The 16,158-nt window shown below is 42.2% G+C and overlaps 2 protein-coding genes across 3 annotated transcripts; both read right to left on the reverse strand.

Annotated features, from left to right (window-relative positions):
• Positions 1 to 7,006: 7,006 nt before the first annotated feature.
• On the reverse strand, positions 7,007 to 11,575 carry gimapl (GTPase, IMAP family member like). The gene is made up of 3 exons (XM_021562993.3): positions 11,387 to 11,575; positions 10,002 to 10,757; positions 7,007 to 9,579 (listed from the first exon to the last, which is right to left on the reverse strand). The coding sequence occupies exons 1-3, from the start codon at positions 11,415 to 11,417 to the stop codon at positions 9,566 to 9,568; spliced, it is 801 nt and encodes a 266-aa protein (XP_021418668.1). The 5' UTR covers positions 11,418 to 11,575; the 3' UTR covers positions 7,007 to 9,565.
• A 152-nt stretch (positions 11,576 to 11,727) lies between these two features.
• On the reverse strand, positions 11,728 to 16,027 carry chmp4c (charged multivesicular body protein 4C). Of its 2 annotated transcripts, XM_090199848.1 has the most exons (6): positions 15,167 to 15,559; positions 14,646 to 14,823; positions 14,279 to 14,387; positions 13,953 to 14,085; positions 13,768 to 13,852; positions 11,728 to 13,316 (listed from the first exon to the last, which is right to left on the reverse strand). In XM_090199848.1, the coding sequence occupies exons 1-5, from the start codon at positions 15,402 to 15,404 to the stop codon at positions 13,791 to 13,793; spliced, it is 720 nt and encodes a 239-aa protein (XP_090055974.1). In that variant the 5' UTR covers positions 15,405 to 15,559; the 3' UTR covers positions 11,728 to 13,316; positions 13,768 to 13,790. The 2 variants fall into 2 exon arrangements, with proteins under 2 accessions (XP_090055974.1, XP_021418669.1); XM_021562994.3 differs by having other exon boundaries at positions 11,728 to 13,852; positions 15,167 to 16,027.
• Positions 16,028 to 16,158: the final 131 nt, after the last annotated feature.

Raw genomic sequence — 16,158 nt, forward strand, 5'->3', positions numbered from 1 at the left:
CTGAGGAGCACTGATATGTTTTATCTATGCTTTCTCTTCATATGACAAGGTTTGCAAAGGATTTGCCGGTAGATGGTCAATGTGATTCATGATGATGACTGCTTGTCTAGCTAGCTAGCTAAGATTTTGAAAGTATGATGTTGACAAGATCAGTCCAATCAAAGCCACGGTAGATATAGCATGATTTGACATAATTTTATCTGTGGCTAATGACCTTGAGCCTTCTTGGACGGGCGCTTCTAATGTAAATCTATGGCAGCACCCATGGCAGCACCTGTATACGACTTTATTAACTCAAAGATATATTTTTTTACATTGTTTGCAAACTGTAACACGAAGGGATGTCAAAATAACATGCAAAATAGGCTAATTATAATTTATATGTACAATGAAGTCGGAAATGTACATACACCTTCGCCAAATACATTTAAACTCAGTTTTTCACAATTCCTGACATTTAATCCTCGTAAAAAAATCCCTGTCTTAGGTCAGTTAGGATCACCACTTTATTTTAAGAATGTGAAACGTCCGAATAATAGTAGAGAGAATTCTTTATTTCAGCTTTTATTTCTTTCATCACATTTCCAGTGGCTCATAAGCCATTTTGCCACAATTTTGGAAGTATGCTTGGGGTCATTATCCATTTGGAAGACCATTTGCGACCAAGCTTTAACTTCCTGACTGATGTCTTGAGATGTTGCTTCAATATATCCACATCATTTTCCTCCCTCATGATGCCATCTATTTTGTGAAGTGCACCAGTCCCTCCTGCAGCAATGCACCTCCACAACATGATGCTGCCACCCCCGTGCTTTTGTACCTGTTTCCTCCAGCATCTTCACGAGGTCCTTTGCTGTTGTTCTGGGATTGATTTGCACTTTTCGCACCAAAGTACATTTGTCTCTAGGAGACAGAACGTGTCTCCTTCCTGAGCGGTATGACGGCTGCGTGGTACCATGGTGTTTATACTTGTGTACTATTGTTTGTACAGATGAATGTGGTACCTTCAGCCGTTTGGAAATTGCTCCCAAGGATAAACCAGACTTGTGGAGGTCTACAATTATTTTTCTGATGTCTTGGCTGATTTTGATTTTCCCATGATGTCAAGCAAAGAGGCACTGAGTTTGAAGGTAGGCCTTCAAATACATCCACAGGTACACCTCCAATTGACTCAAATTATGTCAATTACCCTATCAGAAGCTTCTAAAGCCATGACATCATTTTCTGGAATTTTCCAAGCTGTTTAAAGGCAGAGTCAACTTAGTGTATGTAAACTTCTGACCCACTGGAATTGTGATACAGTGAATTATAAGTGAAATAATCTGTCTGTAAATAATTGTTGGAAAATTGACTTGTGTCATGCACAAAGTAGATGTCCTAACCGACTTTCCAAAACTATAGTTTGTTAACGAGACATTTGTGGAGTGGTTGAAAAACAAGTTTTAATGACTCCAACCTAAGTGTATCTAAACTTCCGACTTTAACTGCACATACAGTCACTGTGGGGACGACGTTGTCGATGCACTTATTGATGAAGCTGATGACTGAGGTGGTGTACTCCTCAATGCCATTGGATGAATCCCGGAACATATTCCAGTCTGTGCTAGCAAAACAGTCCTGTAGTGTAGCATCCACGTCATCTGACCACTTCCGTGTTGAGCGAGTCACTTGCACTTCCTGCTTAAGTTTTTGCCTGTAAGCAGGAATCAGGAGGATATAATTATGGTCAAATTTGCCAAATGGAGGGTGGGGGAGAGCTTTGTATGCATCTCTGTGTGTGGAGTAAAGGTGGTATAAGATTTTTTCCCCCTGGTTGCACATGTGACATACTGGTAAAAATGTGGTAAAACTGATTTAAGTTTGCCTGCATTAAAGTCCCTGGCCACTAGGAGCGCCACTTCTGGGTAAGCACTTTCTTCTTCGCTTATGGCCTTATAGAGTTGGTTGAGAGCAGTCTTAATGCCAGCTTTTGTCTGTGGTGGTATATAGACAGCTACAAATAATATAGATGAGAACTCTCTTTGTAGAGAGTGAAGAGAAAAGATCATTTGGCCTCATTAAACTTTATAAAAACAGTGTTAGGCTATTTTCTGGCAAATGGTGCCATTATTATGTGCCAGATGTTAAGACTAGCCTACAAACCATTATAAATGGCCTATTTGCGATATTGACTTGTCATTTCAATAGGCATAGGCTAGGCCTACTGACTCAAATCTGGGTTTATGATTTTAATTAAACTGTGCCATGATTTGGGAAACGAGGCGGTCTTCTGGTCAGACTCCGGAGACGGGCACATCGTGCACCACTCCCTAGCATCCTTCTCGCCAATGTCCAGTCTCTTGACAACAAGGTTGATGAAATCCGAGCAAGGGTAGCATTCCAGAGGGACATCAGAGACTGTAACGTTCTTTGCTTCACGGAAACATGGCTCACTGGAGAGACGCTATCGGGGGCGGTGCAGCCAGCGGGTTTCTCCACGCATCGCGCCGACAGAAACAAACATCTTTCTGGTAAGAAGAGGGGCGGGGGCGTATGCCTTATGACTAACGAGACATGGTGTGATGAAAGAAACATACAGGAACTCAAATCCTTCTGTTCACCTGATTTAGAATTCCTCACAATCAAATGTAGACCGCATTATCTACCAAGAGAATTCTCTTCGATTATAATCACAGCCGTATATATCCCCCCCCAAGCAGACACATCGATGGCTCTGAACAAACTTTATTTGACTCTTTGCAAACTGGAATCCATTTATCCGGAGGCTGCATTCATTGTTGCTGGGGATTTTAACAAGGCTAATCTGAAAACAAGACTCCCAAAATTTTATCAGCATATCGATTGCGCAACCAGGGGTGGAAAAACCTTGGATCATTGTTACTCTAACTTCTGCGACGCATATAAGGCCCTGCCCCGCCCTCCTTTCGGAAAAGCTGACCACGACTCCATTTTGTTGATCCCTGCCTACAGACAGAAACTAAAACAAGAGGCTCCCACGCTGAGGTCTGTCCAACGCTGGTCCGACCAAGCTGACTCCACACTCCAAGACTGCTTCCATCACGTGGACTGGGACATGTTTCGTATTGCGTCAGATAACAATATTGACGAATACGCTGATTCGGTGTGCGAGTTCATTAGAACGTGCGTTGAAGATGTCGTTCCCATAGCAACGATTAAAACATTCCCTAACCAGAAACCGTGGATTGATGGCAGCATTCGCGTGAAACTGAAAGCGCGAACCACTGCTTTTAATCAGGGCAAGGTGACTGGTAACATGACCGAATTCAAACAGTGCAGCTATTCCCTCTGCAAGGCTATCATACAAGCTAAGCGTCAGTACAGAGACAAAGTAGAATCTCAATTCAACGGCTCAGACACAAGAGGCATGTGGCAGGGTCTACAGTCAATCACGGACTACAGGAAGAAATCCAGCCCAGTCACGGACCAGGATGTCCTGCTCCCAGGCAGACTAAATAACTTTTTTGCCCGCTTTGAGGACAATGCAGTGCCACTGACACGGCCTGCAACGAAAACATGCGGACTCTCCTTCACTGCAGCCGAGGTGAGTAAGACATTTAAACGTGTTAACCCTCGCAAGGCTGCAGGCCCAGACGGCATCCCCAGCTGCACCCTCAGAGCATGCGCAGACCAGCTGGCCGGTGTGTTTACGGACATATTCAATCAATCCCTATACCAGTCTGCTGTTCCCACATGCTTCAAGAGGGCCACCATTGTTCCTGTTCCCAAGAAAGCTAAGGTAACTGAGCTAAATGACTACCGCCCCGTAGCACTCACTTCCGTCATCATGAAGTGCTTTGAGAGACTAGTCAAGGACCATATCACCTCCACCCTACCCTCCACCCTAGACCCACTCCAATTTGCTTACCGCCCAAATAGGTCCACAGACGATGCAATCTCAACCACACTGCACACTGCCCTAACCCATCTGGACAAGAGGAATACCTATGTGAGAATGCTGTTCATCGACTACAGCTCGGCATTCAACACCATAGTACCCTCCAAGCTCGTCATCAAGCTCGAGACCCTGGGTCTCGACCCCGCCCTGTGCAACTGGGTACTGGACTTCCTGACGGGCCGCCCCCAGGTGGTGAGGGTAGGCAACAACATCTCCACCCCGCTGATCCTCAACACTGGGGCCCCACAAGGGTGCGTTCTGAGCCCTCTCCTGTACTCCCTGTTCACCCACGACTGCGTGGCCACGCACGCCTCCAACTCAATCATCAAGTTTGAGGACGACACAACAGTAGTAGGCTTGATTACCAACAACGACGAGACGGCCTACAGGGAGGAGGGCCCTCGGAGTGTGGTGTCAGGAAAATAACCTCACACTCAACGTCAACAAAACTAAGGAGATGATTGTGGACTTCAGGAAACAGCTGAGGGAACACCCCCCTATCCACATCGATGGAACAGTAGTGGAGAGGGTAGCAAGTTTTAAGTTCCTCGGCATACACATCACAGACAAACTGAATTGGTCCACTCACACAGACAGCATCGTGAAGAAGGCGCAGCAGCGCCTCTTCAACCTCAGGAGGCTGAAGAAATTTGGTTTGTCACCAAAAGCACTCACAAACTTCTACAGATGCACAATCGAGAGCATCCTGGCGGGCTGTATCACCGCCTGGTACGGCAACTGCTCCGCCCACAACCGTAAGGCTCTCCAGAGGGTAGTGAGGTCTGCACAACGCATCACCGGGGGCAAACTACCTGCCCTCCAGGACACCTACACCACCCGATGTTACAGGAAGGCCATAAAGATCATCAAGGACATCAACCACCCGAGCCACTGCCTGTTCACCCCGCTATCATCCAGAAGGCGAGGTCAGTACAGGTGCATCAAAGCTGGGACCGAGAGACTGAAAAACAGCTTCTATCTCAAGGCCATCAGACTGTTAAACAGCCACCACTAACATTGAGTGGCTGCTGCCAACACACTGACACTGACACTGACTCAACTCCAGCCACTTTAATAATGGGAATTGATGGGAAATTATGTAAATATATCACTAGCCACTTTAAACAATGCTACCTTATATAATGTTACTTACCCTACATTATTCATCTCATATGCATACGTATATACTATACTCTATATCATCGACTGCATCCTTATGTAATACATGTATCACTAGCCACTTTAACTATGCCACTTTGTTTACATACTCACCTCATGTATATACTGTACTCGATACCATCTACTGTATCCTGCCTATGCTGCTCTGTACCATCACTCATTCATATATCCTTATGTACATATTCTTTATCCCCTTACACTGTGTATAAGACAGTAGTTTTGGAATTGTTAGTTAGATTACTTGTTGTTATTACTGCATTGTCGGAACTAGAAGCACAAGCATTTCGCTACACTCGCATTAACATCTGCTAACCATGTGTATGTGACAAATAAAAATTGATTTGATTTAGATGCAGGTAGCATATAGCCCCTGTTAGACCTATATGTAGTTTTAGCCTAAAGTAGCCTAGGCAAGATGTAAATCAATGATTTAGCAGCTTTCTTAGTTTAAATTGATAGACAAATTCATTCAACATAAACAGCGAGGTGATTTCGAGGTAAGAAGTGAGGATGGTGTTGTAATTTCAATCCCTGAATCAAATATGAATAATAAATTATGGATATGACCTGAATGCTTGTCAACCAACAGCCAGTGTTTTTTATTTGTTTTTACCTGTAGCCTAATCTTGTGTCATGCACAAAGTAGATGAAGAAATTACATTTGATTTGATCTGACTGACTGTTACCTTCAATCCAATGCAACAATAGCAATAGCTGGTCAGCAATTGCAATAGAACTGTGACCACGATCACAATTATTGATTAAACCAAACAAGGCCATTCATAATTGCATAATAACACAAGGCTTACAACAACAATAAACTAAAGTTATAGGCTTTACGTTAAATTTGTTGGCCAGCTAATGGATGGCACAAATTGATTTGACTCCCGTGATATTGTCATTTCAACATAGGCTATTTGTGTCAAATTGTAGGCTACAGTAGCCTACATAGGCATATAAATGAATAAGGTAATTGATGGCCAACATATGCAAATGTATCATTCTCCACATTTAATGTCAGTTTCTTTGTGGACTTTTCCCCATAACAGAAGCACGCAAATTCTCTCCCCGCAACGATCGAGATCCAAGGACTGAGCATGCGTGAATCCCTTGGCTTGATATGGCGAATGTATCTATCTAATGCGCTGTAGAGCCGTCGTTTTCCCGAGCTTTGTCACAGTTATTTGTTGATGCGCATCAGTTCCAACGCTGTGATATGTTTTAAGGGAAAAGTTTGGAAATAGGTGTCTCCATAATGACAACCAAAATAGCCTACCTACAACTGGTAACAAAAAAAATGTCACGAGGTGCGCACGTGCTTCTGTCCCCCCCCCCCCCCCCCCATTGAATCTCCAGTTTAAATATTGGAATTGATCAGTTCGCACTTCAGTGTGTTTTGGAGAGAAATAGTGCAGAAATCCATATGGTTACCTTAAAAACAACTTCTCATGTGTCAGCCTGCCTGTTGATTTTGGCAGTATCTCTAATGAATCATTATTGACTTCAATAACAGCTCAATCACTGACACACACCCTATTGACTGATACACCAAGGACTCCACTTAAACGGGACAACCTATACATGGAAAAAGATCCTTAGTAAAATGTTGAATCAAAACCAGGCTTTGAACTTGGCTATATCCTGATCAATGTGTGGACTACCATCTTGAAACAACACTCAATCAGCCGTGTCGGTCAATTTGTCTTTCTGTGATTCCTCAAATCTCCTTGCCTTCTTAACCATATTGGAGGAGAAGGTCCATGGTCCCTCCCCTCTGAGCTTCTTTTCCAATGGGTTTTGAGCAGGAGGTGAGAGCATACAAGGTCATAGCATACAACAACTGAGGAAAGATCAATTGAGATTTTGCCTTCAGGTATGTAAGGACTTGACAAAAACACTGGAGGTCAAAGGTTCACATACATTCCAGCAAAACATACTTTATTTGGATACTTTAGGAAAGATAGAATTGTCTACTACGGCAATAGACAAAATATAGAAATCATAGTTCTCACGCAAACAAAACAGCATCAATTATAAAGGGAAAGAAAAGGCTACTCTAGTTGCACCGACTAGAGATGACACCTACCTCGTCTCCCTTTGATAAATCATTCAACCAGCGGTAACTCGAAACAGAACTTTAAAGATATTTCTGTGCTGATACTTTGCTCGACTCAGAACCCTTACAGCACATGTGCCTTCCCGTAAGTGGAGCTAACAGCATAATATGTAACATCAATGCGTATCATCAGTATGGAGATGTGAAAGGGTTTGTATATATTATCAACATGGAAAGAAATACGTATTATACCCACCACTTGATGTGAGTTTGTGCTAGTACCTACCAGTAGCTAGTATTGGTTGTCAGAATATGAAGAAATTAAGAATAAAAGACCTACAGTATATAATAATATACAATTATAATATGATGACAATAATGATATGATAAGAGACATACTTGTACTCACAGTGTTAAGCCTATCGCAATGCTATCAACATGGGCCATGTTGCAATTCTACATCATGTTTCATTTCTAACCAATCTGAATAATTAAGTGACCCTACTTAGAGTGTTATGGAAGCATATAACTGCCAAAGTTATGTATAAAAATGAAACGCAATGTGTCATTAATTTATCATTACACAATTACATTTAAAATTACATTTCAGTAGCTATACGCTTGCATAGAAGGTTGGGTTTATTACATGTGGATTTTGTATATTTATGTAACATTTCACAACCATGAACAAAACCCAGACATAGATATTTGGATTCTCTACTAGTAGAGTAAAACAGTACCTGCACTTCAAGTGCTTGATAAAACATTGTCTAAAATGCCAATTTAGGTTTGGTCACAACTGGGTAACTTTTCCACACACAATTTCCCTGAACAACATTTTCGCAGACAATTATTTAACATTTTCAAATCTAGTAGTGCAATTGTAGAGAATACCTGTCCAGGGCTCTACACTAACATGTTTTACAATGAGCACATGTGCTCCTAAATAGAAAAATGTAGGAGTTTTAAGAGTGTTCCATGCTCAACCAATTACAATTTAACCTGAAATATTTGAGTCACTTAGGCGATGTTCAGCTGCCTCTTTAACAGGAGGGCCTTCACCGTTGTAACGGAGCGACTCACATGTCTGTCTGTGAGAGATTATATTTTCTGACGTGTCTGTTCGCTAGCAGTTGAGCAAACTCTTAACATAAACATTTTAAAAACCTAGAGAGTGAACAAAACGATGTACACTGCCAAGAAACACGAGGACAAAGTCACACTTTAGTAGACTTTCGGGTAAATTCGACCAACTTCTATGCCAGTGCGCTTCTTAACAATGTATCGTTCAGCACTTCCCTCAGTGCGCACAGCCCACCCAGGCACCGTTGCTGCTCGAGGTGGGATAGCTATATGGATTTCATAGTTCTTTGTTTTGTTTCATAAAGGTAGCTAATCACACAAACAAATACTTTGAAAATGTCTACAGCAGTTATTTTCTGGGGCAATAAATCACAAGTAGCACATGTGCTCATACTTGATCAACACATCTATTTTTAGATGCATATGAGAGTAAAATGGTTGCTCTGTAGAGCTCTGCTGTCTAGTATGTACTGTAAATACTTGGTTAAGAAGTATCATAGGGACTTCCCTGTCTCTTTCCCAGCCTCAGAGAGACTTGTCTCGTACCGTAGTTTTCCCATTATCCTCCCTTCATGGAACAAAGGATAGGCCTTCCATCTACCCTAGCTCTAACCACTAGGCAGGTAGCCTATACTAGGCCCTCGCTCTAACCACTAGGCAGGTAGCAGGTAGCCTAGTGGTTAGTGGCAAGATCGAATCCCCGAGTTGACAAGTTCAAAATCTGTCGCTCTGCCCCTGAACAAGGCAGTTAACCCACTGTTCCTAGGCCGTCATTGAAAATAAGAATTGGTTCTTAACTGCCATGTCTAGTTAAATAAAGGTCAAATTAAAAAAATACCATCTGAAGTCAGATGGTATTTCATTTCTTTCATCATCCTGTATGAATGTCTGGGATTTTTTTCTTGGTCATATTTATTTTTTAAATTTCATGTGCAAACTAAAAATCTGACCCCCAAATAGATACATTTCATCAGAGCTGTCATAGGTGGGAGGGAACAGTCTCAAACAGCATAATGTTGGCCTACATCCAGTTACAGATAATATCGCTCACACTGATATAAATTAAAAAATATATCTTAAAACTCTAAAATAATCCGGGTCTGTAGTCATAAATTGTCTCAGAGTACGAGTGCTGATCTAGGATTAGGTCGTCCCTCACTGGTCTCGTTCATTATGATCTAGAAAGGCAAACTGATTCTAGATCAACACTGAGACAATGTGTGAATACAGGCCTTGAGGTTAAGGGTGATGTATGGATGTAGATCCGGCAGCTCTTAAAAATCGGTACTGTGGTGGCTCACCATCTCTCCTTTAGTCAGTCAGTCAGTCAGTCAATCCACCGAATCTGAAAATGGACACATAACAGATGCAATATAATTGGAAGAAACGTCATTGTCAAGTCTATGTGAAAATATCTAGGCTAGTTAATAGCAGTATTGATATTACTGGAGAGGAATATTGCCCTGTCCTGGACAATCCTAACGAATTGAGAGAATAGTTATAGGAAAAAAAATGAAGGAAGAAATGTTAAAAAGGGTTGAGGGGAGAGGTAGTGAGACTAATTCCACACTACATGGTACATGACTACTACATGAGTAATTCAAATACAGTTACCATAAGTGGAATAATACAACTGTAATGCAAGTTCACATGTTTTGGAGTGAAGAGCAAAGATTATACAGTTCACCCGGTCTGAGGTTCAGCCTATGAGACTGCTGTTTCCTGGTACCAGACTATGTCTGAGTTGTCAGTAAAGCTGTCACTCACTGTGGGGCGGGTCCACGTCCAGTTTGGCCAATCCTACAGCAGAGTTCACTTTGGGCCTTGCCCCAAGCTCCCGGTTCTGGTTCTGGTTTTGGTCCAGATGTTTCTTCTCCTCCACCTCCTCTGGGTTATAGATGCCCTCCTCCGCCACCACCTTCTCTATCTTCTCCATGAGCCGCCTCAGTTGGGGGTGCTCCCCAAATATGCAGTTATTGATGACAAAGTATCTCCTCTTGCACTTTTCCAACACCCACTGCAGATCCTTCCCCTCCCGCTTGATGTGTCTCTCGATGGACATGTTCCTCAGTACCTCAGCCCAAGTGAACACAAGGATAGTATGCCTCCACACGCTCTCCCCAAACAGGGCCAGGTGCTCCTCGATGCGGCCCCGGTCCACCTCAGTAAACATGCCCACGGGGATGACAAGCAGGAAGGCGTGGGGGCCAGGGGGACCACACATAGAGGCGCCCCGTACCATCTCCTGCTGGTAGAGGAGAGGCGTTGTCTGGGCTGAGAACCAGCCCGGCGTGTCTATCACTGTCACCTGGCGCCCCTCCACCTCAGTCTGACGCTTGACACAGAACTCGGCTGCCCGTTCTAGGCGGAACTCCTCGCGGCCCAGGATGGTGTTGCCTGTGAGGCTCTTCCCAGGCCACCTCCAGCCCAACAGCACCAGCCGCAGTTCAGATAAACGGTTGGCTTCCCGGGCTGCGGCCGCCAGCCTCTTCTCCTCCTCCTCTGGGTCAGGCACATCCTCTCCTGAGGGTACACATATCACAAGTCATTAGCAAGGACTTTTTAGCTAATACTGTTTCCGCAGTTTATTTAACGCACACCTGGGGAGTATTTTTCTCCGCTAATACAGGAGTAATTAAGATTAGTTCACTCATGTTGTGGAATTAATTAATTTATCAGGGGGTGCGGCAGCATCTTCGGCACCCCTACTTCCCGCGGCCATGGATTATTTATTATTTAGTTAGTTAGCGGTGCATAATTCTTATCAACTTCAAATCCCTTATTGAAAATTATATAAAGCCAGTTTAGAACCAAATCATATAGCCTACCCTACGCATGAGCATTGTCTATGAGGAGAGCGGACAGCTAGTAATCACTTTGACTTTCATTCGTTAGTCCGTGCCAACAAAAAAATCCAGCCAGTTAATCTCGTGTGTGGTTATTTATGGTTGAAACCGGAGTCTTTCTATGTGTCATCAGCCAAATTAGTAAACTATAAAGTTAACGTGTCACATTCGGATCAGAGTTAAACTGGCTAACCTAGCTACCTAGCTGTTAGCATTCCGTAAACTATCGATAACCGGCTTTTAATCGGTTTTGTTCGATTAGTTGTATCGATTGACTTGAGACACCGTTTATATTTTGAGACCCACCTGTTGATTGAACTTGTTTCTCTGATTCCATGCCGGTGCTTCGTTATTCTATAATTGTATTCCGCAATTAATCCGCTGGAGAAGGATTTCCTGCTTGGTTGACATACGGCGCGGGACTATACATTTTAGCAGGACGTGTGTGCGTGAAACTTGTGTTATGGTGCCCCCTTGGAACCTCCTGCGGACAGTGCAGCCTTCCTCGATTAGTTTTTTGTACAGTGGAGGTTTGTGGCTTGTGCGGGCCCTCACAGGTATTTGACCAACTATTGCATTCCCAAATTACTCCCTTGGACAGTGGTCACATTACTGGAGCAAATTGCAGTAAAAAAAATACAACTTCCTGAAAATTACAACAAAAAACGGAGTAATTTTATTTTGTTAAAATCTTCAACATCCTTCATATTTACAAAAATGATATTTCTGTAAAACTCCAACTCTAAAAGTAATATTCATAGCATAGTGCTTCACTCATATTCTTTAATTCACTAACACTTATGTTTTTCAAACCCAGCACCTTTTACAAAGTGAAGTAGCCTACTGATAAGGGACATACAGTACAGTGCCTATTGAAAGTCTACACGTTTTGCTGCCTTCAAATTAAATACAACATTAGGATAAAAGTAGATGTTCACAACCTACTCCACAATTATAGAAATTTTAAAAATGTGTTGATTGTGTATGTCTTCACACAAGTGTATAATCTTATGTATAATGATTCACAGCTGAAATTTATCTTAGAACAACATTTATCCATTGTTTTTGTCAAAATTACTCAAGCTCAGTAAATTTGGTTGGGAGTCATTGATGGAGAGCAATATTCAAACCTTGACTGATTTTCAAGCAGATTTAACTCAGTCTAAGACTGGACCATTCAGGAACACTTAACGCCTATAGGAAGGCCATTACGGTCCGTCTTTGGCATCAAGATTTGTGAAATTTTCCCGCTGAAAAATAAAACGATCCCAGGGTTAGGAATTCAGAAGCCCATGGCAGGGTTTCCTCTAACTTTTATCTCCTTTCATATTTCTTTTGATCTTGCCAAACTTCCCAGGCTGCCGGTAACAAGCATTCTCATAACATGATGCGTCTACCACAATACTGAAACAATTAAGACATTTCACTTTTGAAAATGTGGAGTTGGTTGTGTAGATTGTTAGGAAAAAAAATGTCCAGTTGATTCCCTTTTTAGATTTAAAGGGATAGTTCACCCAAATGACACATTGGTTTCCTTACCCTGTAAGGCTAAGCAGTCTATGGAACAGGTATGAGAGCAATCCTTGCATTTGCTTTATTTCCTTGGCACTGTTACCAAATGTGAACATTTTAGCATTTGTGGCACAAAACCTATTCAAGTCATAGTACCGATATTAGCATTTTTTTACATACCATGAACAAATCATACAAAAGCATCTACAATTGATTGTGAATCAGTCACTTATACACTGAACAATAATATAAAATGCAACATGTAAAGTGTTGGTACCATGTTTCTTGAGCTGAAATAAAAAGATACCAGAAATGTTCCAGATGCACAAAAAAAAAAAAACTTACATTTTGTGCACATCCCTGTTAGTGAGCATTTTTCCTTTGCAAAGCTAATCCATGCACCTGACAGGTGTGGCATATCAAGAAGCTGATTAAACAGCATGATCATTACACTGGTTCACCTTGTGCTGGGGACAATAAAAAGCCACTCAAATGTGCAGTTGTCACAACATAATGCAACAGACATCTCAAGTTGAGGGAGTGTGCAATTGGCATGCTGACTGCAGGAAAGCCCCACCAGAGCTGCTGCCAGAGAATTTAATGTTCATTTCTCTACCCTAAGCCACTTCCAACATAATTTTAGAGAATTTGGCAGTAGGTCCAACTGGCCTCACAACCACAAGTAACCACACCAGCCCAGAACCGCCACATCTGGCTTCTTCACCTGCGGGATTGTCAGAATTTAAGTTCAGTATAGATATGAACATATTTAATATCAGTACCATGACTTAAATGGGATTTGTGCAACAAATGCAAAAATGTTATTGGTTTCCTTACTCAGTAAGCGGTCTATGGACAAAGTACAACAGCAATCCTTGCTTTGGTTTAGTTTCCCTGGCACCGTTTTAAAATAGGCAAACTATCCCTTTCATTTGAAGGCAGCTAAATTTAAAGAGAGGTGTGTAGACTTTCACTAGCAACTGTATCCTTCATTGACAGAAAATTGTGTAATGTAGCAGTAATAAAATCACCTAGCCAGAGCACACATTCCAATTCTTCACTTCCATAATTGTACAACACACATAAAAACAATCCAACAAAATAGAGATCATTGGCTTTTCCCTAAGAAACTGATTAGAATAAAAAGATAAAAACATTCAAATTAACATTTGTACATTTAGAGTCTGGTGTGTGTTAGTTACACTGCCCAGGCTGCCAGCATCTGCATGTCATCATCATCCTCTGCCTTCTTCTTGGACGCTGTAAAACAGGAGTTCAAAACTGTTACCCGGAGTCGGTTTAACGCCGACTGTATTATAAAAACTAGCATACACTTCAACTACCCTTGTCCTGTACTTACGAGTGCGCTGGCTGGGTCGAGTTGAGGGCAGCTTGGAGGTGGGCAGCTTGGCAGTGGGCACACTGGGCACTCTGCCCATGTTCGTCATGCTCTCCTCCAGCTCCAACTCTGCCAGCTCCGCTAACAGCTCATCCTGCAGGATAATCCGAATGGGAGCCATTGAGATGCATGCAGTATTGTACATGTTTGGCAATCAGGAAGTCACAAAACCTGAGTAGCCTATCAAGCAGCTAAATAAATTAATCCTCCACTGGCCACAGTGAATAGGCTAAGAGGATGAATTAAGATGTCTTTCTTTGAGAAATGGTGAGCAGTAAATAGGTTACCTCATCAAATGCATCTCCGAAAGGTCGGGAGATAGCGTCACAGATCTCCTGGGCCACTTCCTGTGACTCAGTGATGTCCTGCATCAGAGAGTCAATTTTATCCAGATCCCTGGGAGGAAAAGAGAGAAGATTTAGGAACAGTATAATAGTAGTAGGTCTAGTTAGACATGATCCTCTTTTTTTTGCCTGATATAACATTCAACTCCAGTTTAAATAGAATTAGGAGCATATAACTGGCAATAAAGTAAATATTGAGAAAGGACAGTGTTTGATAGCTACCAAGGACCAACGTTGTGCACTATAGGGAATAGGGTGCCATTTGCGGTGCATACCTGGTGTTTAATGGTTATTACCCTTGTTAACTCACATGTTCTGGTGGACCCCCTTGATGGCCTTGGCAGCGTAGCCCATGGTCTTCAGGACCTCAGTGTTGGTGTTGGCATTCTCCAATGCCTCCCTTTGGAACTCGATGGTGGAGAGGGTCCCGTCAATCTGGGTGAGTTGCTGCTCAAAGCGCTTCTTCCTCTTCAGTGCCTGGAGGGCCGCTGGTGGTACAAAAATATGGTTACGATGATGATTAAATAGCACATGGAAGTACCGTTTGCATCTTTAGTAGTTAAGAAAAAAAAGCAATGGCAGAAGGGGTAAATAAGGACACAAATTAGTATGAACTAGATAGGAGTCATTAAATAAAAGTAACCGATTGAAGATTGGGCTGCAAGCAGCATTGACACAACTATTGTCTGTTTGTAGGACTTCCCTGTATTGACAATGAACAAAATACTTCACCAGAAAAGACGGGATCCTATCGATACAGATTATTTAGGTTCAGGTGGTTCAACACGGACCAACCAAATCATGCAAACGTGACAATTTCACAATACATACCACGTTTATTCTTGAGGCCATTCTTCTTTGCTATCATAATTTCTTGTTCAATTTTATTTTCCAAGAAGTCCTGTTTTTTCGCCAGCATCGCCTCTGTTTCTCGAAGTTTGTGAATGGCCTCCTGCGGGGTAGGTCCTGTCCGAGACCGATGGCCATGTTTCGACTTCGAAGAGCTTGGATAGTGGCTAGAAGAGCTCGAACTTGAGCTTCCCTTGAACAATTTAGAAATTTTGCTCATTTTGGCCTTTTTTTTGTATTCAGTTAGTTACTTTTCAAATGTCGCTCGTTAGACTTCTCTGGAGAAAGTCGCGCCAGGTGCAGGTTGCAATTCAGGTACGACGGCTTCAATTCAAAAACAGCTAGCCAGTCCCACACACCTGAATGACGATTCTTGAAATGTGACACCTGTGGCTGGCCGTGGAAAATAACAATTGGCTTTTATAATGAATGACACAATGGCCTAGGCCCTAGCTATTATGAAAAAACGTGAATTTTACAGAGATAAATAACTAGGCCCCTATGAGAAAATATTGCATATAAAGGATAGGCTTAAGGAAATGTATCTAATTATTTAATGTCAAGATAATCAACACAATAATCATTTAAAAAACAAAACATTTACAGTGGAATAATTCACCTACAATGTAGGCCTTTTTTACAATGTATCACTCATAAATGTATCATTACTAGTTAGTACAACGTATCAATTTATCATGGACAGAGATTGGTTTATGTTTAGTCACGTGAGTCCGTTGCATGGTCAGAGCAAAGATTTTTATAAGTAACATAAGATAGACCACCGCCCGTTATAGTCATAGTCGGCAGAACAAGCAAGGAGTTGGACAGAACCAAACACGAACTAGCGAGAGCCGATTGGCGAGTTCTAGCATATATTTGCGCATCTCCGTTAGAGAACGCCTACTCTGTGAAGTGCGCGTGTGCAATAATTCGCCCTTGCACTCCAAAACAACAACAAAAACTTTGACAAAGGG

This window comes from Oncorhynchus mykiss, chromosome 15 (assembly GCF_057628025.1).
Source record: "Oncorhynchus mykiss isolate SJ-2025 chromosome 15, ASM5762802v1, whole genome shotgun sequence".
NCBI classification, from domain to species: Eukaryota; Metazoa; Chordata; class Actinopteri; order Salmoniformes; family Salmonidae; genus Oncorhynchus; species Oncorhynchus mykiss.

Excerpts from the sequence above, each read along its gene's own strand:
- gimapl (XM_021562993.3), bottom strand. The coding sequence starts at position 11,417 with ATGGAATCAGAGAAACAAGTTCAATCAACAG. Across the intron at positions 10,758-11,386 it reads GAAACAAGTTCAATCAACAG|GAGAGGATGTGCCTGACCCA; the intron begins GTGGGTCTCAAA and ends GTGTACCCTCAG.
- chmp4c (XM_021562994.3), bottom strand. The coding sequence starts at position 15,404 with ATGAGCAAAATTTCTAAATTGTTCAAGGGAAGCTCAAGTTCGAGCTCT. Across the intron at positions 14,388-14,645 it reads AAGGGGGTCCACCAGAACAT|GGATCTGGATAAAATTGACT; the intron begins GTGAGTTAACAA and ends TTTTCCTCCCAG. Across the intron at positions 13,853-13,952 it reads TCGACCCAGCCAGCGCACTC|CGTCCAAGAAGAAGGCAGAG; the intron begins GTAAGTACAGGA and ends CCTGTTTTACAG.